At 39.2% G+C, this 23,759-nt stretch overlaps 1 protein-coding gene across 1 annotated transcript in view; it reads right to left on the reverse strand.

Moving 5' to 3' along the window:
- Positions 1–23,759, reverse strand: part of igdcc4 (immunoglobulin superfamily, DCC subclass, member 4) — a 140,446-nt gene that overhangs the window by 22,153 nt on the left and 94,534 nt on the right. The window contains exons 10-15 of the mRNA XM_041174907.1: positions 21,068–21,238; positions 19,527–19,757; positions 11,731–11,838; positions 11,240–11,414; positions 7,068–7,195; positions 1,624–1,794 (exon numbers count right to left, since the gene is read on the reverse strand). Coding sequence (XP_041030841.1) covers positions 1,624–1,794; positions 7,068–7,195; positions 11,240–11,414; positions 11,731–11,838; positions 19,527–19,757; positions 21,068–21,238 — 984 coding nt within the window. The remainder of the gene's footprint in view (positions 1–1,623; positions 1,795–7,067; positions 7,196–11,239; positions 11,415–11,730; positions 11,839–19,526; positions 19,758–21,067; positions 21,239–23,759) is intronic.

The following is a 23,759-nucleotide window of genomic DNA, read 5'->3' on the forward strand; positions in this document are numbered from 1 at the left end:
AATAATTTATACAGATTTTTCTTTTCCCACCTATTTCCATTGTTTTTAAATCTATACCTCTTATGCCCTGTTAGTCTCATTTCACCCCACTCCAACTAGAGCTGTACCTTGTGTGTCCTGCCATCCATTCTTAATTAGCAAATTCTCTTAGATAATATCACCACCTTCAACACCTCTTTGCTGTTTTGTCTGTGACATCTTTTAATTATCTGCTCCTATCACTGCTTGCTTGTCCCTACAACCACCCCCCCAATTTCTCTCCCCCCACATTAAACCAGCTTATATTTCACCCCTCTCCTAATTTTACTCAGTTCTGTTGAAGGGTCATGAGGACTCGAAACGTCAACTTTGCTCTTCTCCACCGATGCTGCCAGACCTGAGTTTTTCCAGGTAAGTCTGTTTTTGTTTAGGATTGAATAATTGTTGTAATTCATGCATAGGTTCCTTAAGTATTGGACACTGCCTATCCACTGTCAACTCTTTAAGTAAGATTCCCCAATCCATCAATGCCAACTCGCATCTCATACCCTCGTAGCTCCCTTTATTTAGATTCAGGTCCCTAGATTCGGATTCAACTTCTTAACTCTCCATCCTAATGAACAATTCTATCATTTTATGGTCGCTCTTCTCCAAGGGACCCTGCACAACAATAATCAATCCTTTCTCATTGCACAATACCCAGTCTAGGGTAGCCTGCTCTCTAGTTGGTTCCTCAACATTATTGGTCTAAAAAACCCATCAGGTTCACACTCCAGGAAATCCTCCTCCACAGTATTACTGCTAGCTTGATTTGCCCAATCTATATGTAGATTAAAGCCATGATTACAATTGTATTACATATTGCATGCATCTCTAATTTCCTACTTAATACCTTCCCTTACATCTCCATCACTGTTTGGGGGCCTATAGACAATCCCACCAATGTTTTCTGCCCCTTGGTGTTTCTTATCTCCACCCAAACAGATTCTACATCATGATTTTCCGAACCAATATCCTTCCTCACTATTGCATTGATTTCCTCCTTTACTAACAATGCTACCCCACTCCCTTTCTCTATTTGTCTGTCCTTCCTAAATAATGAATACAATACTTTACAACATTGAAGTCATGAATGGTATTATATAAACACATGTTCTTCTCCAAATAAATAAACCTTAGAATTTTTAAGTCTTGATACCAGCAAAGACTTTGTTACCAGTCAACAGGTGGAACTTTATCTTCAACCACAAAGATATATATATATTTTTATATAGCAGTTACTGCCCAACAATAATGGATGCAAACATTTTAATATCTGATTTGATCAAGTTGGAATATTTCCCAAGCAAAGAATAGAAATGTGTGTGTAAAACCACTAACTTTAAGCACACATTTAACCAAATTGGAATTGACGTCCAGTGAGCTTGGTCTCTTCAATCAAATAAGACCTTAACATTTTTCAGAGATTCTGTAACTTGCAATTGTGTTATTGTAACTAGATGAAATATCACTAGCACTTCTAAATCTTACACTGGATATCTCGGTGGCACATTCAGATAACAAGAGAACGGAAAATTGGTATTTAATGGGGGTACAAAGCATTTTTTTCACCAAAAACCTTTGACTGTTTTCCCCAATACTCACCTTCCTTGGATAGTGAATTCCATAGGTCATCAGGTTGTGTGTAGTTTGCATTATACAAAATAATGTATTCAACTATAATGCCATTTGGTTCGGTTGGAGGCAGCCATCGAACTCTGACTGAGTAAGCATTAATTGGATTCAACTTCATGTCGGATGGAGGAGTTGAAGGTTCTGAGAAGAAACAAGAACTGTTAAGAAACTAATGGCCATACTTGGATATTTTAATGGAAGACAATTACAAGAATTTCCACCAATCTGTCTTGTGCATGCCATAGTGTTCTGATAAGGAATCAAGATTCACGGTGTGAAAAGCAGTTTGATAGCACAGCCATTTTATTATAAAGGAATGTCCCACCATTAAAGGAACAATAAAATTATTTCTCATTTCAACAAGGCCATTAGTGACCAACACAGTGGATACCAAAGAAACCAGGGCAAGTTATCCTGGTTCATCTTGTGATTTCCAGCAGCCAGCTGTGAAAGACGACGAGATTTGGAAATAAGTCACCTATCCAGAATGATAACTATCAGAATAGAGATTGTGAAGGGGGCTTGGAGTGAAGATAGGATGTAAAACAAAATCTTTTTTAAAGATTCAAAAAGAAATGCTTTCAAATTTCCTACCTCCAAGAAGATATTTCCCTTTGTGCCAGTCAAAAAGGAGCTTGCTGGAGATCGCATGTCAAATCTACCAGCAGGGAAAACAGGTGTCAATAACCTGAACAGGACTTGCACTTTTTGCAGTCCTGATGCTGATACTCATGCAACATCATTAAAAGTTCAGCCCCAACTCGTTACTTAAACAGGTTTTTTTTTTCTGGCCCAGGGACCGTTTAAATGATACAAGATGTTTGATTACTTACTACAGGACATTTTTCATTAGAGGCAATCATCTTATTACTGAAAATAAACCTTCAAATGAGATAATCTGATTAAAAAATCTCGTAAGGATTCATTTAACTGGAAGATGCATCTTATAAACGGCAACTGGATTGCATGCGTAATTTTATCGACAAATTCAATGCACCAGTCTATTTCCTCTAGAAGAACGATCAGAAATCCACACAGCGATTCACAAAATGTTTTTTTTCTGAAAAAAATTGTGGAACAAACATTATACTGAAGCACTATTCTACACTTTTCCCTATGATCTGCATCTAACATCTTGTGGGAGATACAACCTCTAGATTCAATGCAAATATGTTATTAAAGGAATGATCATATATACTTAGAAACATGATAATCTTAACTTTCTTGACCATCTAAAACACAACACAAGATCCCAGCCAATCAATATTCAGCAGTCAAAAAGCTGGAAGTCATCTGCAAAAGCTGAAGTCCATGCGGCTGATTTTGATGACAATGACCATTTTCTGGTACAACTGGTATAAAATAGGATGTATTGAACTGTGAATTGGATGGAAATTAGTCCTGCCTGATTTCAGCCCCAATCAAAAATATTGTTGGGTTTAGGGTGGATGTTGCAAAAGCAGTCCAGAGTTTAATTTCAGTATTAAAAAAGATGTGCAAGTTGCCTTTCCATTCTCTGGCCAGCAAGCATGTTAGATGCCAAGTTCAAAAAATGGCCAGAGAATCTGGCATCCTGGGTTGCTGAGGTACACCTTCAAGCCAAAATGTTTAACAGGCACAGATTCCAAAGGTTTTTTTGGCTATTTCAGGGACATCGAATGAAGCTTTGTGGGTAGAGTTTAGGAATAAAAATGGGGCAGCCACATTATCTTATACTATCTTATTCCCAGATAGTCAGCAGGAAATTGAGGAGCAAATATGTGCACAATTTGTGGAGGTGTGTAAAAACAATAACAATAGGGTAATTATATTAGGTCATTTCAACTTTCCCAACATTAATTGGGATAGACAGTGTTAAGGGCTTGGATGGAGTAGATTTCTTGAAATGTGTACAGCAGAACTTTTTAGGTCAATATGTAGAGGGTCCAACAAGGGACGGTGCATTGCAGGACCTAATTCTGGGGAATGAAGCCAGACAGGTGGCTGAGGTGGTGGTGGGGGAGCATTTTAGCAATAGCAATCACAACATGGTACAGTTTAAGATTGTTATGGACAAAGAAATCGACAAGTTGCAAAAAAATGTTTTGGATTGGGGGAGAGCGGATTTTAGTAAAATAAGGCAGGATGTGACCAAGGTAGACGGGGAATAGTTACTTGTGGGGAAATTTACAGAGGAACAGTGTGGGGGTGTTCAAAAAGGAAATAGGGAGGGTACAGGCTCAACATGTTCCCTCTAGGGTGATAGGAAGAGTAACAAGCCCAGAGAACCATGGATGGCCAGAGATATTCAGGTTACGATGAGAAGGAAAAGAGAGGCTTTTAGCAGGTACAAGGGAAGCAAATCAGCAGAGGCAATAGTGGAATACAGACAGTGCAGGCTGGAGCTTAAGAAAGCAATTAGGAGAGCAAAGAGGGGATATGAGAAAACTCTGCCTGGTAAAAGTAGGGAAAATCCCAAGATATTCTATAAGTATATCAAAGGGAAGAGGATAACCAAGGAAAGAGTAGGGCCCATAAGGGACCAAGGGGGCAATCTATGGGTGGAGCCAGAGGACATCGCTAGAGTGTTGAATGAATATTTCACGTCCATCTTCACCCAAGAGAATGAGGATGAAGGTATCGAGCTTGGGGGAAAGAGACTGCAAGGTTCTTAAGCAAATTGATATAGGGAGTGACAAGGTATTGGAGGTGTTGGCAGGCTTAAAAGTGGACAAATCTCCAGGTCCGGATGATTTGTGTCCCAGACTGCTGAGGGAGGCAAGGGAGGAGATTGCAGGGGCTCATTTTTTAATTCCTCTATGGCCACAGGGGAGGTGCCAGAGGACTGGAGAACAGCTAATGTGGTTCTGCTATTTAAAAAGGGTTGTCAAGATAAGCCAGCGAACTACAGGCCAGTGAGTCTCAAGTCAATGGTAGGGAAACTATTGGAGAAAGTTCTGAAGGAAAGTATCTATCTCCACTTGGAGAGGCAAGGTTTGATCAGGGATAGTCAGCATGGCTTTGTCAGAGGGAGGTCATGCCTAATAAATTTGATTGAAATTTTTGAGGTGGTGACCACATGTGTAGATGAGGCTGGTGCAGCTGATGTGATTTATATGGATTTCAGCAAAGCCTTTGACAAGGTCCCGCATGGGAGACTTATAAAGAAGGCAAATGCACATGGGATACAGGGTAATTTGATAAGGTGGATTCAAAATTGGCTTAGTTGTAGGAGGCACAGGGTGATGACAGAGGGATGCTTTAGTGACTGGAAGCCAGTGACTAGTGGCATACCACAGGGATCTGTGCTCGGTCCCCTATTATTTGTCATTTATATAAACAACATAGATGACTATGTGGGGGGCAGGATTAGTAAGTTTGTTGATGACACAAAGATTGGCCAGATGGTTAAAAGTGAGGCTGAGTGTCTTGGGCTACAGGAAGATATAGACGGAATGCTCAAATGGGCAGTTAAGCGGCAGATGGCATTTAATCCTGAAAAGTGAAAGCTGATACACTTTGGAAGGAGTAATTTGACAAGGAAGTATTCAATGAACAGCATGACACTAGGAAGTTCTGAGGAACAAAGGGACCTTGGCGTGTGTGTCCATAGATCTCTAAAGGCAGAGGGGCATGTTAGTGGGATGGTGAAAAAGGCATATGGGACACTTGCTTTTATCAATCGAGACATAGATTACAAAAGTAGGGAGGTCATGTTGGAATTGTATAGAACCTTGGTGAGGCCACAGCTGGAGAACTGTGCGCAGTTCTGGTCGCTACATTACAGGAAGGATGTGATTGCACTGGAGTGGGTGCAGAGGAGATTCACCAGGACATTGCCTGGGATGAAACATTTAAGTTATGAAGAGAGGTTGGTTAGACTTGGGTTGTTTTTGTTGGAGCAGGGAAGACTGAAGGGTGCCTAATCGAGGTGTACAAGATTATGAGGGGCATGGACAGGGTGGATAGGGAGCAGCTGTTCCCCTTAGTTGAAGGGTCAGTCACAAGGGGGCATAAGTTCAAGGTGAGGGGCAGGAGGTTTAGTGGGGGATGTGAGGAAGAACTTTTTTTACCCAGAGGGTGGTAATGGTCTGGAATACACTGCCTGGGAGGGTGGTTGAGGCAGGTTGTCTCACATCCTTTAAAAAGTATCTGGATGAGCACTTGGCACGTCATAACATTCAAGGCTATGGGCCAAGTGCTGGTAAATGGGATTAAGTAGGTAGGTCAGGTGTTTCTCATGTGTCTATGCAGACTCGATAGGCCGAAGGGCCTCTTCTGCATTGTGATTTTGATTCTGTGATTCTGTTTTCTCTCTCTTTCTGGCACTTCCACTGTATATACTGTTCTATCAGATTCTCAATGGGAAACTTCTGAGCGGACCTTTGGGAGGAGGGTGACCTATGGAAGGACATCAGACAGATCTAGATGCCAGAGCCATTCTGTGCCCTCCTGTCAGCACTCATTGATGCGTGCAACTTAAGATAGAGATGGCATTACTTCACTCTGGCAAAGAGCAAGGTGGTGGAACCTTCTGTTTCGAAAGGCAGCTGATTAGACAACCCCCAGTGACACCATTGAGAGATGTGACTACCTGACTAACTTATGCTCAAAGATTCTTCAGAAGCACTCTGATTGTAGCAGGTCACAACTTACATAGCACTGCATGAAAGAAAGCATGCTAGAGTGACCACAAATCTATGTCCCCTAACTGGTTACATCCACAAGATGGACAGCACTTCTGAAACTCTGATACATTTACCTTCTATTTATGACAGAAAAGACCACCAGGCACATAGGAGAATAATTGTTATGACCTGCTTTATCAATGCTGAGCTCAGCCAATGCCTTCAGCTATGGTCTGGAAATTAACTGCATTTACATGCAGGCATGCTACAATGCTGGTTTGGTATGGTGGGGTCGCAGAGAGAACAACCATTCTTGCTATTGAACCAAATCAACTTCATGGGGCAAAGATTGGGTTCTAGCTACTCTATCACTTGTCCATAGACTCATACTTATGCCTAGGATTTCTTTTTTCTTCATTTTTGCTTGCTTTTAAAAAAAAAAATATTGACCTTGTGCAGATTAATTGGTTGAGATGCTTTTAAAGTTCTCCAAAGTTTTTTGGAATCTTCCATATTGTGAGATCCTTTTAATTGTCCCCATGGTTTTAAATCTGACTTGTATCTATGAATAGTTATGCAAATCAGATTATAACAGAGGAATAAATGCTATTGGGTGGGTTTTGCACCAGTTTCTAATGTCTTAGGACTAAACTAAACCTGAAGGTGAAAATTAGCCTCAATATCTCTACTGATGGTATAACCAGTGAGGTATGCAACAGATCTTAGGGATTACCAAAGAAAGCTCAAAGGCACTAATCATAACTGTGAAACAATCATTGATTAACAATGTAAAAGTCTTGTACTCACTGTCAGACAAGGTGAACCCCTCCACAATGCCACTGAAAGGTCCATCAACACCAATTCCATGGGACTGGACTGCAAATTCATACCTGGTGTATGGCTTTAGGCTAGTGATAAAAATCTCTTCTTCAGAGCTAGAATCAACCAAAAAAAGTTGAATACTGGAAAATAACTTTTAACATGTAAAGTGTTCATTGACACACAACATAAAATGCTTTTATATTTATGATTTTTACATTGCATCAGCTGTGGCTCAGTTGGTAGCACTCTCATCTCTTAAGTCAGAAGTTGTGGGTTCAAGCCCCCTCCGACTTGAGCACAAAAACTAGGCTAACACTCCAATGCAGAACTGAGGGAGTGCTGCACTGTTGGAGGTGCTCCCTTTTGAAAGAAATGTTAAATTGAGTCCCCATCTGCCCTCAGGTGAACATAAAAGATCCATGGCAATATTTCGAAGAGCAGCAGGAAAGTTAGCCCCAGTATTAATCCCTCAATCAAAAGTACAACAACAGATTATTTGGCTATAATTACATTGCTGATTGTGGGAGCTTGCTGTGCATGTGAAATGCGGCAGCCATTTTTGCATTACAACAGTGATAACACTTCAAAACAGTCGATTGGCTGTAAAGCGCTTTGGGACAGCCAGTGGTCATGAAAGATGCTACATAATTGCATGTATTTCTTGGTGGTAATATGCTGGCATGGGATTGGCAAACAGGCAGAAAAGAGAGAGTAGGAATAAATGGGTCATTCTCGCATTGACAGGCTATAGCTAGTGGGGTACCGCAAGAATCAGTACTTGGGCCCCAGCTGTTCACAATATATATCAATGATTTTGATATGGGGACCAAATGTAATATTTCCAAGTTCGCGGATGACACAAAGCCAGGTGGGGATATATATTGTGAGGAAGATGCAAAGCAGCTTCAAGAGGATTTGGATAGACTTAGTGAGTGGGCAAGAACATGGCAGATGGAATATAACAAGGAAAAATGTGAGGTTATCCACTTTGGTAGGAGGAGATGTGCAGAGTCTCTCTTAAACAGTGTAGATGTACCAACGGAGCTGGGCGCCCTTGTTAATAAGTCACTGAAAGCTAACATGCAGGTGCAGCTAGCAATTATGAAGGCTGATGGAATGTTAACTTTTATCGCAAGGAGATTTGAATACAGAAGTGGCAAAGTCTTGCTTCAATTGTATAGAACCTTTGTTAGACCACACCAGGAGTACCGTGTGCGGTTTTGACCCCCTTATATTATTGCCATAGAGGGAGTGCAACGAAGGCTCACCAAACTTGTTCCTGGGGATGGCGGGATTGTCCTATGAAGAGAGATTGAGGAAACTGGGCCTGTATTCTCTAGAGTTTCGAAGAATGAGAGGTGATCTCATTGAAACTTATAAAACACTTAAAGGGATAGCCAGGGTTGATGCAGGTAAGATGTTTCCCCTGGTCAGTGAGTTTAGAACTGGGGATACAATTAAAGGGGGAAGCCACTTAGCTGAGGAGAATTTTTTTTTTTACTCAAAGGGTTGCGAATCTTTGGAATTCTCTACCCAGAGGGCTGTGAAAGTTTAGTCATTGAGTATATTTAAAGCAGAGGCTGACACAATTTCTAAATACCAATGATATAAAGGGATATGGGGGATAGAATGGGAAAAAGGCATTGAAGTCAATTATCAGCCATGGTCACATTGAACGGTGGAGCAGGCTCAATGGGCTGAAGGGCCCACTCCTGCTCCAAGTGCAAACGTAGCTCCAACATCGAGAACATAAACCATCTGTCTTATCTCAATCTTTTAAAGTTTCCATCTTAAATCAAACCATAGATTTCCTACAGGCAACATTATCTTGGATATCACAAACATATATATAATCTAGATGAATTGCCTACAATATTAAACCTGCTGGGGTTTGAAGAAATCACTCAACTGCATCTTCTCGAGACTAAACAAGCTTCACTAGTTTCTTGCATCATACTACTTTACACAAGGGAAAAACTTCACCGATGTATATTAACAAAGCATAATAAAAACGTATACACTCAAAACTTCCTAGCCTGTCTTCACTCTTTACAGATGCTGTACATTTCCAGCAGTTTTATTTCAGATGTACCGTATTTGCAAATTTTCCTTTTTGTTTAAACAAGAAAGTGTTGTGCATCTTGCACCAAATAACTTCAGTCTGGCATGAATACTCTTGCCTTAGAAACAATAGAAGAGATACTGTTTTGACAATTGTGCTCAGGCCATCCTAATCTGTCTTGGTCTCCATTGTTAACTATTTTTCATCACAAGACACATCAGCATAAATTACATGCATTAGCATAGATCAACTGACTGTTTCACTTAGTGAGACAATAAGTTTAAGTAGCTTCAACAAAATTTAAAGTATCTTGATTTACTGATGCTGTTTAAAGTCAGGAGGCTGTATGTTGGAAATTAATATATTTAATGCTAACTGGTAAAGGCACACTTAATATCATAATTATCTAAACTGCTTTGATGCCTCGCTTTCTAATAACGGCTCTCTATATCACAGAAATAAACAATGAATTGCACAAATGTTATTCTTTAATATAAAATAACCAGGAATCACCACTAAAAAGGTGCATTGCTAAACTTCAAACCCTTCGTAAAGCCGGACAAATAGTCAACCAAGCAAAAGTGTAAGAAAACTATATATGGACAACAGTTGACAACACATCTCATTCATGTTCAGTCTTTCTCAACTCCAGTGCCTCCAAAGCTGTTTAGGTAATTCCAATTGTATAAACATATCCTGTTGCAGATTGATGCACACAAGCACAGAGCAATCCCTAGTTCAAATATGATGAGCTTCATTTAGAAAATATTGATCAGAGTGCCAAAACAAAAAGGAGGACTGGCAGACAGTACTCATTTCTAACTAACTCAGTTGAACCAGGAACCACCAAAAGCACAGTCTTCTGTGACAGATGACAGGAATTTAAAATTACAGGCAAAGAGGTTTATCAACTTGTATAGGACTACATCAAGATCCCAATTTGACTAGAGTGATCGTTTTTACGTTTCCATTTCCAAATGTCCTTCATGAACCAGCGTGTTCTCCTTGCAACCATGATACCAGAGGATTATAACAGACTGAATATGCATGTGAATAGAGTAGGGTTTCAAAAATACAGTGTCATAGTTGAAGATATATGGCTACAGGAAAGGGGGCCAAGAAACTTAGCTGAACACCACTGGACAAACTTTCCATTCCATGTAGTAGCAGTGGTTTTTACAAAGCTATTGGTGAGCTCAGGACTAGTGACAGTCTTAATTCTCTATTTGTTTTGAATTGATGCAAGTAGAACAAACTTTACAAAAAGACTGTAGCAGAAAGCAAAATTTAACTAACCCAAGAGGTAAAAGAAGCACTCTCCAATCACGAAACAGGATATGCTCAGGATTAGATGACATGGTTCCACGAGAAGGAGAAACGAGAGTCTACTCCATTATTTCTTATATACATGTCGGGGCCATTTTGTTTTCTCTCCACAACCTGGGAATAGGATATCATGTAGGTCTGCATGACCCAGTATCAATCGCAACTATAAAATGTGCTACTCACCAACTATTTGTCCAAGAACTGCTGATCAGCAGTCTTTAAATGAAGAGAGAGATGTAAAAAATCAAACAACCATATTTGGAGTACACACACAGACCACACTCTTCAGCCGTGTGGATTGCACAACACTCAGCAATAACCCGAGGTCATTGGCTCTAAACATCCATAGGAATCAGCAGGAAGCACACACACCATCCAAAATTGCAGTTAAAATGTTCTACCAGGATGGAATTTTTCTCATTTATACAACTTTCTTTGAAATTCCATTAAAAGCAGCCAAATGAATTTTTCAAAATTCTCTGCTGCATCTAAATCAAACATCCTAAGTAAAACACACCCACCCAAACACAAATAGTTTCAACAAAGCTATGCCAATGGTCTTAATAATCGCTATGATACAAATTTGATAAGTTCCTTTATAATTCACCATCTGAAAGCAGGGAGAAACAAAAGGCCATTTATCTAAACTTGGGAATAAGATGAGAATGGAACTTCAGCCATGGTTCAGGATATTGACCCAACACTTTGATTTTTCATTTCTAATTGATTGCAACAAATTCAAGAAAGCTTTATAGTTACTCGAACTCACCTAGTGAAGTAAGTGACAAGAGAAGCATTCTTGAGCCCCAAAGGACTGCAACGCACAGTATAATTTGCAATTCGAACTGTAGTGAACGGTGGCCGAGTCCAGTGTAACCAAATTGCTCTGGAACTATTGGATTCTGCCCATAGTTGGGTTGGAGGTGGTAGCATCACTGGGAGATCTGAAAAATGAAACATACAAGAGATGTAATACATTTTTACATATATTATTTACCTTCTAATTCAATAGTTATAGATTGTCTAGAGGCTAGTAATTCAACTGAACAACTTGCAAAACTATAGAAAATACTTTTGATTCACCCACAGAAGTCTTACATGGAGAAATGAAAACTCCATTTTAAACATCTATTTTGCACAGTGAGAAAATTGGAAGTTCTTTGGCCATTGTTAAGCCCTTTTGGCTGTGCTCACTATGATCAATTGTGTTTATCCTGCGCTCTCAACGATCAGCATGGGCACACTCATACTGGTGCTCACCCAAGGTTAAGGCAGGTGCTTTCTCGGTTTTCCCTTTCCATACCGCTGCATATCCATCATCTTGTTTGTTGAATGCAATCAACTTAATTTCATAAAGTGTGTCTGAAACTAAATGAGGAAGCAGATAAATCCAATGAGTTTTCTGAATAGATCAACCAGAACATTTTGCCACTGTAACAATTTAAGATATTGCAACTGATATAAATGAACACATTTTCCCAGCTGTTTTTAATGCAGTAACCATTCAACTGAAGGAAGCTAGCACATGCTACATATACACTGATGCAGAAATATAAGAGCACAATTTAGGTCAGTCCTTAGGTCGCAAGTAGGGACTTGACATTTAAAGATCAGTAACATGGTGAATAGTTTTGTAACTGAGTCTAGGGAATATATTCATTTGCTATGAGCTGGTCACACATTTCTATTTTGGACTACCTCACATCTCTCCTCTAAGTTTCCCACTATATGTCTGTGCACAGCACAAAGAGACATCCAACACTTATTAAAATCAGTGATAGTAGCTGAAGAGGTGGCGACGGGTCTTAGGAACATAATAAATAGGAACAGGAATAGGTCTTACAGCTCATAGAGTCTGCTCCACAACTCAATAAAGGTCATGCTGATCTTCTACATCAATTCTACTTTCCAGCCCTATCACCTGATTCCCTTGGTGCCCAAAAAAATCTATCGATTCAAAGACTCATAACCCTCTAAACGAAGAAGTTTCTTTTCATCTCAGTCTTAAATGGCTGACCCTTTATCCTGAGATGATAATATCCATTTCTGTACTCTCCAGCTAAGCGAAACACCCTCTCATTATCTATCTTGTCAAGCTCTCTAAGAATTTTATACAATTCAAAGTGATCACCTCTCATTTTTCTAAACTCAAAATTCTACTCAATCACTCCTCATATGATAGCCCATTCATTCCAGGAAACAAGTCTAGTTAACCTTATTGCACCTCCTCCAGGGAAAGTACATTCTTTCTTCAGTAAGTACTCTACGTGATCTCACCAAAGCCATATCTAATTGCAGCAAGACTTCCTTATTCATACTCCAACCCTTCTGCAATAACATACAATTTGCCTTCCTAACTGCATGCAATGTAATTTCTGTACAAGAACGCCCAAAACTCTGAACTAACATTTACTAGTCTTTCATCTTTTTAAAAAATCTTCTTACCAAAGTGGATAATTTCACATTTCCCAATATCATACTCCATCTACCACCATCTTGCCAGTCTCTTTTTTCTTTCAGCCTCTTTGCATCCTCTTCACAGCTTACTTTCATAGATGACATTTGGTCCTGCCACTTAATGTTATTGATATGGATTGGAAATGGCTGAGGCCCAAGCACTGCTCATTGCAGCACTTTACTAGTTACACTCTACCATCCTGAAAATGACCTGTTTATTCCTACTCTGTTTTCTATCCACTTGCCAATCCATGCTAACATATTACCCCCAATTTTGAGTAACAACCACTTGTGGGGCACTTTACCAAATGCCTTCTGAAAATCCAAATATGCTACATTCACTGGCTCCCCCTTATCCACTTGGTTAGAGCTCCCTCAAACAGCTCTAGTAGGTTTGTCAAACACTATTTTCCTTTCATAAAACCCATGCTGACTTTATCAAATCACATGGTCTTATGCTTGGGTCATGTATTTATTTCAGGTTCTGCAACTGAAAAATAAGGGGGAATGGAAGGTCATCTTATACACAAATATATACATTAGACCAGAATCTGTAACCAACTGCTGCTGTCCTCCCTGTTTCGAGAAAGGCAATGCTCAAAATAGTTTTTGCCAATTAGGCTATTTACAACAAAATCCATTTTAAGAATATTCTTCAAGTGCTAGCTTTGTCTGAAATGTCATTGTTTACAATCATCACAGTGCTACAAAGTTGTAGTTTCAATGCATCTTTAGGAATTGCTGTGGTTGTCTTCATTTCACAGTCTCAATTCTGATCAATACACTAAGTTCATTCATGGTAGCAATTTATTGGGATATAAATTGTTATGCATTACACCTGTTTCGATGGTTAAAAGGAGGATACAAAGCACACCAATATTGGAATGGGACTGCCTCTTTCCAATACGTGAAGGCATTGGTGTCACAGCTAAATTCATGCAGACCACTTTTAGACTTCCTAGGCAGATATGAAAACTGATGTTAGGTGCCTTCAATGTCGAAATTAGAGAGCTAAGAAAGGACCCCTTTATCAAATTGGTCACCTCATAAGCAGGGAGGGCAATAGGCCTGCTATGCTGAGATTTCTTCAGCAGTTTTGTGGTCACCAACAAATGCTAAGTTTTTTTCTTTTGCAAAATCACTTTCCTATGGAGCTAGAAAGTGCAGGATTGCTCCCCTGAATTACGATCGGCCCTCTCTCCCATGCCAAACCACTCCAAGGACATACCTGTGGGTCACTATTAGCAAGGCAGAAAGCCTAAAATTGGTTCCCTCCTTCGGGCGAGCTGCCTATGGACACAGCTTGGCAAGTATGCATGAGGGGCAATTTCTATTGATCCTCAGGTTTCCTGCCTCCACAATGCCAAACCTAGGACCAAGAAGGGGCTTTGACTAATTTCTCTCCATTAACTCTATTCCAATACTGCTGTGCAGATAACTACTTCAGTTATAGTTACTTCAATGTACACTTTATATTTGTGACATTCTGCTAATGATCCTAATTAAATAACAGGAAGCTAAGAAAATTCTTCATAGCCTATACCAATTTTGCTCTGTATAACAAAGAAAAACAGCACTTTGCATTTCATTGCTGAATTAATTATCTGAATTATGAAGTGCAATACTGTAGTTGGATGAAAGCAGGATGTGTAGCCTTCATTTGTGCTCTCCAAGCCAATAAAGATCTATTCAAGTGCAATGAAGCAGGGGAACGTGTATTGTTAGAACATTTAGCGACATGTGATACAATTACTTTTTGCCACACTGTGAACAGTGCATCGAGTTCAATGGCATCATATTACAATTAAGGAAAGAATCTCATTTTAAATAATACTAATTATGGAGAGTTTGCTTACACCATTAACCCTGAGTAGTATGCCAATATTTCAGCTTTCAAAAGCGCAGATAGCTTCAGATTTTAAATTTTACTTGGAAAACAGTAAACACAAATACCCAACTTCAATGTTCCCTTTAATTCTACTTTACAGTATATAATTACCAGAATAAGAATAGTTGTAAATTATAAAAATTGTTCTAAAACAGTTGAAAAATTAAACTGCTCTCATCACATATAATAACAGTAAAGGTATTAAATAATGCATCACATGTACAATTGCAGCTATGTCAAATAACATAGAATAACATAACAAATGACAGACATGTTGGTGGATTGGGCAGACAAATGGCAGATCAAGTTCAATGCAGAGAAGTGTGAGGCGATTCATTTTAGCAGGAAAGATATGGTGAGACAGCATAAAATAAAGGGAGATCCTCTAAAAGAAATGCAAGAACAGAGGGACCTCAGTATATATGTACATATGTCATTGAAGATGGCAGGGCATGTTGAGAGATCAGTTATTAAAGTATATGGTATCTTAGGCTTTATTAATAGGGGCATTGAGTACAAGGAAGTCATGTTAAACTTGTATAGGTCACTAGTTAGGCCTTATCTGGAGTACTGCCTCCAGTTCTGGGCACCATACTTGAGGAAGGATGTGAAGGCATAAGAGAGAGCACAGAGTAGATCCATGAGAATGATTCTCGGGATGAAGAATTGTAGCTATGAGAATAGATTGGAGAGGTTGCTTTCCTTGGAATAAAGATGGCCGAAAGGAGACTTGATAGCGGTATTCAAGATCTGAGAGGAATGGACAGGGTAAATAGTGAGAAACTGCTCCCACTCAAGAGAACATCAAGAATGAGAGGATGCAGGTTCAAAAAGGTTAAATGTGATGAGAGGAAAATTTATTTCACCCAGAGGGTGGTTGGAGTCTGGAACAAACTTCCTGAAAAAGTGTGGAGAAGGCAAGTTTGATCAAGATATTCAAAAGGGAATTAGATTGCTACCTGAAAAGAGAATGTGCAAGGTTACAGGGATACGACAAGGGAACGGAACTAGATGGAATGCTCTTTCAGAGAGCCAGTACAAATTCGATGGGCTGAATGGCATCTTTCTGCACTGTAAAGATACTGTGATAATGTAGGGTTATCAACTCTTAATGAATATACTTTGGTTTGGGGGGGGGGGGGGGGGTGCCATTGTAAAGCCAAACTGGGGAGGGGGGTGGGTGGTTTCATCACACGGCATTGCAATTGTAAAGCAAGACAGGGGCACCAACAATGAATGAAACAGGACAATTGCATGTTGCCTTGTCATTTCAAACACCGGATGGGCCAGAGCTTTCATGAATGTATGAAACTAATGAGAGGTTAATATCAAGATAAGTCTGATTCACCAGTGTTCATTTTGAGAATCTCCAGTGATTATTCTCCTGGGTTGTTCATAGCAATGTTTAGGAGATTAACCATTATATCCTGGATACTTCAGGACAGTCTTGGAGGGTTCAAAAACCTCTTGTAAGGTCATCTAATATACCAATCACATCTCAGTTTAAAATTGCACATTATAGATAAAGTTGTTTTGATACAGATAGACAGAGACAACATAAAATACTGGTTCAATTTTACTCATATGCTTTGTAATTGTCTAGTCCTTTTTGAAGTTAGATTTTTGAAATTGAAGTGCAATAGAAGTAGCTAATGTGTTTATCAAACACTTCTCAGGGTTCCAGACCAAAATTAAAATTCAAGAACAGATTGCACTCTTTGTGTAGAAGTGCCACTAAAAACACAAAAAGGAAACTTTAAATTAAAAAAAAGCAATCCATTTCAGTTTGGAGTTGTATGCTTCTTCCATATGATAAATCGAACGTCAGGTGCCAATAAGAGGCAACAGAAACAACAGACATTTTTCAAGTTTAACCCCAATTGTGGCTTAAAGCACAGAAAACGCAAACTACGTTGAGCACACCAGAGTTCCATAATTTGATGCATCCTCCCAAAACTGAGTCAATGAGTTTTGATAATTTTACATTTGAAATTCTGCAAGAAGGAATCAAGTCCTGCAACAGAAATGTGTCTCCAGCAAAAGCATTATGCAAAACCTGTACCATACTCTGGATTGATACGGGACAATGAGACACAGGGCTTGTGCTCCCTCTTGTGCTTCTGGCATGAACATGAAATTAGAGCTTGCAACTCTTGTGATGACATTTTGGTCACAATTCCATAGAGAACCAGTCTGACAACATTTCTTCAACATCAAAGAAACTCCGTCAGAGAATACACCACCAGTCAATCCACCAACCAGTATGGTTCCAGCAACTTCGCTGATTCCAACAACAAAAAAAACATTACTTGCTCTGCTCAAAGTAGGGCTCAGTTATTCCATTACTGAGTGGAGTAGAGGGTAAACTACAGTGAATCATTTAGACATAAGTTTAATTACAGCACTGCTCAGATCCAAAGGAGGAAAACCATGTAAAGAGATACGCTCCTCTACGCACTCAAAACAGGATGGCCAATGCTCCAGAACAGATCGAGGAACTGTGTAGATAGGATAAACAATGTTTCTGGGGAAATCCAAAACAAATGAACTATAAAATGAGGCCGTATGTGTTTACCTAGATGTAATAAAACCTGCAATTGTTCTTTACAGCTATAAAAAAGAAAGAGACTTTTTAAAAGCTTAGTTATTTGCAATGATGCGATTTTCCAGACAGGTCTCAGCTCAGAAAACTTTTTCTTGAGAAATCAAATGTCTAATACATCAGCATGAAAGGCAAGCCAAATGTGAAGTCTAGAATCCAAACCGAAGAATGTCAGAGACAAGAAATATTATTGATTCAATAACAGTAGCAGATAACCTGCAAAGATAATAGGGCTATTTGCCAATGTAATGGACAATACACAATAATTTGCAAAATCCTGAAATAGATCTTGCTGTAGATGCTTTGTACAACCTTTAGCTAATAGTACAAGCAGAATTTTCTGATTTTGGATAGAAAGGCTGTACAAGGAGATTTTCAAACAATTGAGAAAAAAAATCTACCAATTATTTTTCACTCGATTATCCATGATAACAGTAAAAAAATCTGACTGTAATTGTGCTAATTTCAAAGAGCTAAGTTACTGTAATAAGGACTTTTATGTCCACCTCCATGATTTATCAGGAATTCAAAATGTTTACAACGCGAGATGAACCAGCAAAAGCTTTCATCTTAAGCATTGAAACAGCAATGAGTGATTGTGCTTTCAGAAGAGATGGAGGTGCTTGTAGGGGGGGGGGGGAAGATGCCTCTGCTTAACACAAAGATTCTGGTGCAGCTGAGGCACGTTTGGAAGTAAAAGCATACAACTAAGTTTCAGGATAAAAAATGCTACAGTAAATTATTAGGCAGCAGTAAATCTTTTTATAAAAAAGAGTCCTCTACAAGTCCATCACAGCTATAAGGGACCCATGCTATGGTTTATATGTGAGACTATTTTCATTTTCTCCACCACAGTATGCAGAATATTATATCAGAGGCTGGATAAAATTGGATGCAATGTATAAGATGGCTCCAAACAAGAGTGCAGGGATTTAGTTGCATTGTTAAATATACCATGCACTAGAGTGAAAGAAATCATAAGGAAATGTTGATGCACCATCTGGTGGCACCAAGGCATATGTGCAACATCATGCTGTAGGTGACCTTGTGAAAAGTACTTCAATCGCAAATTCACCATTGTGCTTCACATATGGAGCATAATATCTCTAATTTTAGGACATGCTCAAAGTCTCCAAGAAAAGCTTTCACGCTCTGGTCATCTTCAAATATTCACTTTTTACACTTTTGAAACCAAATGTCTAGCATATCAATGTACATGTAGTGTAGATGTGAATATTGCATACAAATATTAGTTGCATTAAGTATAAGCTGTCAAAGACACACTGTCAGAGAGATTCTTACTAAAGTGAAGGAACAAGGTGGTAAAGTTTTCAGGTAAAACCTTATAAAAACCCTTCATGCTCAGCAACTAAAAATGTTGAGACCAGAGTTTTTCCCATCAACAACTAAATACTAATAATCTGAATGTAATATTTAATAATGGATAAATCTAATCATAACTTTTAAGTTTGGAACGAAAGATCAGAATGATAAAAATCAGAATGATAAAAGCAGAATTCTGACTCATCTCAAACTCTGCTCCATGCCCTTGCTTTTTTTTTCTACTGCACATCAAAACTATGAATTGATGTTTTGTGTTTTCACCCTTTTTTGTTTAAAAAGGGTTACATCAATAAAAGGCTGAAAAGTTTAAGCCCTATTTGTTATAAAATGTGAACATTAGCAATGCATACCACTCACTGGTTTACCAGAATGATTTATGACTGACGAGGGGAGGAGATTATACAATGTATTGCATTCTAAATGTTATGTCATACTCGAGAACAAAACCACGGTTCCATTTTTGTTTTCATTTACTTTAAAGTTCACATTCACCAATGGGAGACATGCAATGGGCAATCATGAGAAGTCTGAAGTAGGTTGGATAAGTGGATTTTACTGGCAGATATAAACACTGCTGACTGAAACACTGGAAGCAAGTAAAGCAATAGTTATGCAATTTGCCTCACTGATGGAGCCATAACCAATGCTTCAACCAATAGCATTATTTCCATTTGAAATCTGTAATTTCTACAAAAATTATACAGCTCAACAAAATATACTCCATGATATTGCTATTAAAATTCTGGTTAGTTTAGTTTGACTAACCTAATCCAGTAATCTCATATTGCTTCACTTTTCTTCTAAGTCGTATTGGTCCTTTTGCCCAGTGTTCATCTCTATTAGATTCACTTAATTCTTTGTTCGAATCATCTACGTCTGCCTCTCTGTAATAAAGCTTGTAACCCTGGATCTGGACTTGGTTAGAGGGTGGTTGCCATGTGACCAGCAATGAGTCTACTTTCGCCTTCACCTTCATTTCTGCTGGAGCAAAGGGAACTGGAGCAAAGAAGAACAGGTCATGATTATTACTTGAATCATGTCAAAGTGATAACAGTAATTATCTGATAATGTTCTAGCCTCTCTAAACATGTCATCCAAAACCCTGCTACTAGTGCCCTAACTCAAGTTCCATTAGTTCATCACCCAGTGCTGACTGAACTACATTGGCCCCCAATTAAACAACACATTGTCGAGAGCACCTCAGATTTTAACTGCTTCACCATTGATTGCCATGCCTTTAGCTGCCAAGGCCTTAAGCTCTGGAATTCTCTCCCTAAACCTCTGCATCTCTTCACTCCTTTAATACTCTCCTTAAAACCTACCTCTTGGACCAAGTTTTTGACCTTCAGCCTTAATATCACTTGTTGCTCAGTACCAAATTTTGTTTGACAATGCTTGTGAAGTGCCTTGGGGAATTTTACTATGTTATTGTTACAAGCAAAGGGATATATATGGCTTTATACTGAGAGTCATGTATGGTAGTGGAGGTTTTATGGCAAGTCTATAATCAAGCACCTTGTGTGAGCAGTGGCAGCTTTGCTGATTGCAAGCCCTCTATCACCCAACAGCCAAATTTCTCTCAGAAGTGCAAAATTGTGTTGTGGAAACTTCAAGTTTATTTTTAAAAATGGTTCTTTACACCAACGGTCAATCTATGAATTGGGATCGGTGTTGCACCCAAAAGAAAGCCAGTACGAAATTAAGAATGATGGGTGTGGCTCCCCAATTCAGTTCTGAGCAACCATTAAAACTCATCTCAATTGTAATATACTATTCTCACAGCAGACAGAGCAGTTGTATTTGAATTACTCCAAATCCAGTACTTTTCCAGGAATTGTGAGCATCATTAAAGCCTGAAAATTAGCAGGGCAAAACTGCGCAGAAGGCACTGATGTAGACATGTCTAGAACATAAAGAAATTTTGAACATCAGCAAACTCTGACATAAGTTAATTAATGTAGATAAATTTGGGGAGCCTATACATCACTATACATGCTTCAATGAAAGTCATATTTTTTTTGTAAGTAAAAAACTGAAAAAGATATGTCCAATGGAATATGATTAATGAATATGCCTGGTAGGCAGTATGCACTAAATTAAAATGGACAACATGCTACCTGCAGTGTACCTTAAATAGGAATGGATATTACACTTATTCTATGGTGGACAATAAAGAACAACATTACACCAGTCATGCCCTATTTTTTAAATAATGGAGAATATGTACACTCTGTATTTCATGGAAAATTCACCTTTTAATGAACCTGCTAATCTGAAAGGAGATCATTCTATAACTCTATGCCTACCCATAATTAGTTTATTTCGTTCAGGGATTAGGTGCTGGGTCCATTCTGATGGTGCACCATATCCCACAGTGGTGCTTGCTGCAATCCGAACTTTGTATATTTTCTTTGATTGTACAGTAGGAAGCATGACTTGCGTCTCATTTCCGTCAACTTCAATTGAATAAATCTGATCTGTTACAAAAACAGAGATAACACCTATTAACTGTGTTTGAATAAAAACAAGAGCCTGAATTTGCAGTCAAGGCCTTACAAGTTTTACAAGTTAGAATTCTTTATATTTCCATCTATATGTTGCATGTGTGTATTTCTGGCAACCTGTCAACCAGAAATATGAACTAAGAACATAGATTCATTTGCATCACAAATTAAGCATTCTGTTCCTGAGGAGCTGAACTTCAGGTTCAGGAGCTTTGACAGTGTTTACATGGGAAACGAAATATTCCATACAAGTTTGTGTTTTGTTTGTCCTTCAAGGCGAAGATGATCATGTCCATTATGTGGGGTTTTTGGCAGGGCTCCTACAGGTTACTGCAAAGGTCGATCTCCGCCTGGAAGGTTCTGCTGCAAATAGGACAGGAATCTTCAGATGATTGCGTTTTGGAGTTGCTGGCTCGAGATTTCTTCTCCTTGATATTTCTCCCTGCCTTTGATATGCGCTTGTTTTAAAAGAAGGCTGCACCATTTTTTATTTGGTTGTACCAGATGCAGCGATCCTGGGCGAGCTTCTCCCAGGACTCAAAGTCAATATCAAAATTCTTGAGTGAAGCTTTTGGAATGTCCTTGTAGCACTTCCATGGCTGCACACTCCAGATTCAAGCACTCTGTAGAAGATGCGTTTTGGTAAGCAAGTATCAGGCATTCTGAATACATGACCAGCCCAAATGAATTGTGAATGTCTCAATATGGTGTAGATGCTTGGCAGGCCAGCTCCGGTAAGTACCTCAGCATCTGGTATTTTGTCAGGCCATCTGATATTCAGAAGCTTCTGCAGTTCAAGCGGAAGTGATTGCAATTCTTGGTATGACGCTGGTACACAATCCAAGTCTCAAATGCATAGAGTATACTGGGCAGGACTATTGCTCTACGTCCTTTCAATTTTGTAGGTAGACTTACTCCTCTTTGTTCCAAACTGATGTTTGAAGTCTGCCAAAACCAACACTTGCACGTGTCTCGTCAATAAGGATGACTCAAGAGAATACGCTGTCAAAATAAGTGAACTTAGCCCACTGCTGACAAGTTCTGGCCATGGACTGAAACCTTGGCCTTGAGATAGGGCTTTTCTGGAGCAGACTGGTACATGACTTCTGTTTGCTTCATGCTGATAAGGCCAATTTGTTGCATGAATTACAGAACAAGTCCATGTTACATTGCATGCCCAGCTCTGAACCAGCAGCTAGTGCACAGTCATCAGCCAACAGGAAATCACGAAGTTTGTCCTTGGAGAGCTTAGTCTTTGCCCCGAGTCATCTCAATTGAGCAGCACCCAGCTATGCGATATCTGATTTTGATGCCAGAATCACCATCATAGTGTTACAACCATTCCTCGGGCGAGGTTGCCCCAAATTGTTAGGCTCCCAGGTGACCTGGCTCCCCTTTTTTATTCAACCCCCTTGGTTGGTTGGTTGCAACAAGGTTAATTCAAAAAGGATTCCTTCCCTTGGGTGCCTTTTCCAGTCCAAATGCATTTATGTTTTAAAAAGGAGCCAATTTAACCAGGCTGTCTTGAGTCAAAGAAAGATTGATTTTATTAACAACTAAACGTGAGAAAAAATAATTAAAACACAACACACATATACACAGATTAGAAATGAGAAATTGAGTTCAAAAATAAAAGTTGAAAAGATATACAAATCAGTCCCTTGGCTTGTCCATGAGTAGATGGTGAAACGCTGTGGCTGTTAAGTTGGGGTGATTCCGGTAGTGCTAACTTTCACAGTTCAGCAGTTAGTTTTGGAGATTCTTCGTCCTGCAGGTTAGCTGAAACGTGTTGTTCTATTTCTTTTTGACTGTGGCTTTGCTGCCTTGTGACTTGCTCCCAGGAATCTGAGAGGAATTTTTTTTTTTAACCTGCAAGCACAGGGATAACCAGTTGTTCTTCAGCTGTGATCTTTCACAGCGCGCACATACACATGCACGCACGCGCGCACACATGCACACACACACACAAGAACAGAACACCAGACTAGCTCACACAACTAGGGTTGCAGTTGGCTTTTAAACCCCTTTACTTGTGTATTCCTGGAAGGGAAAAAAACAAACATGTCTTTTGCCCAGATCTGTTTTTTTTCAACTCAGTTCATGTTCACAGTCTGGGATATAACTCAACAGCTAGCGGTTTTGGCTGAGATGGTAATAATTTTCCACTATCTCTGCAACCACATGGGATTACAGTTCAGTTTACATTATATCTTTTCCTTTGAAGTGCTTCTGTCTGAAATAGGCCGTGTCGCACCTTTTAGATGCAACATTCCATTCTCTCTGAACTAGTTGGTCAAGTAATCCACATAGGAATTTTCCAGTAAGTGGTTACCTTAGCATCTCAGCCAGCTTTTGCTTGTATGTCCTTTCTAAAAAAAGGGCGCCTTAATTAAAATTTAAGTATGTTCATAAGCAATTCGGGGATAGGATCCATGGTCATGAGAATGGAAAGCATGGTGGAGAAAAACATGAAGAGGGTTGGTGCTACTAGGCA

Source organism: Carcharodon carcharias, chromosome 26, assembly GCF_017639515.1.
Source record: "Carcharodon carcharias isolate sCarCar2 chromosome 26, sCarCar2.pri, whole genome shotgun sequence".
Classification (NCBI taxonomy): domain Eukaryota; kingdom Metazoa; phylum Chordata; class Chondrichthyes; order Lamniformes; family Lamnidae; genus Carcharodon; species Carcharodon carcharias.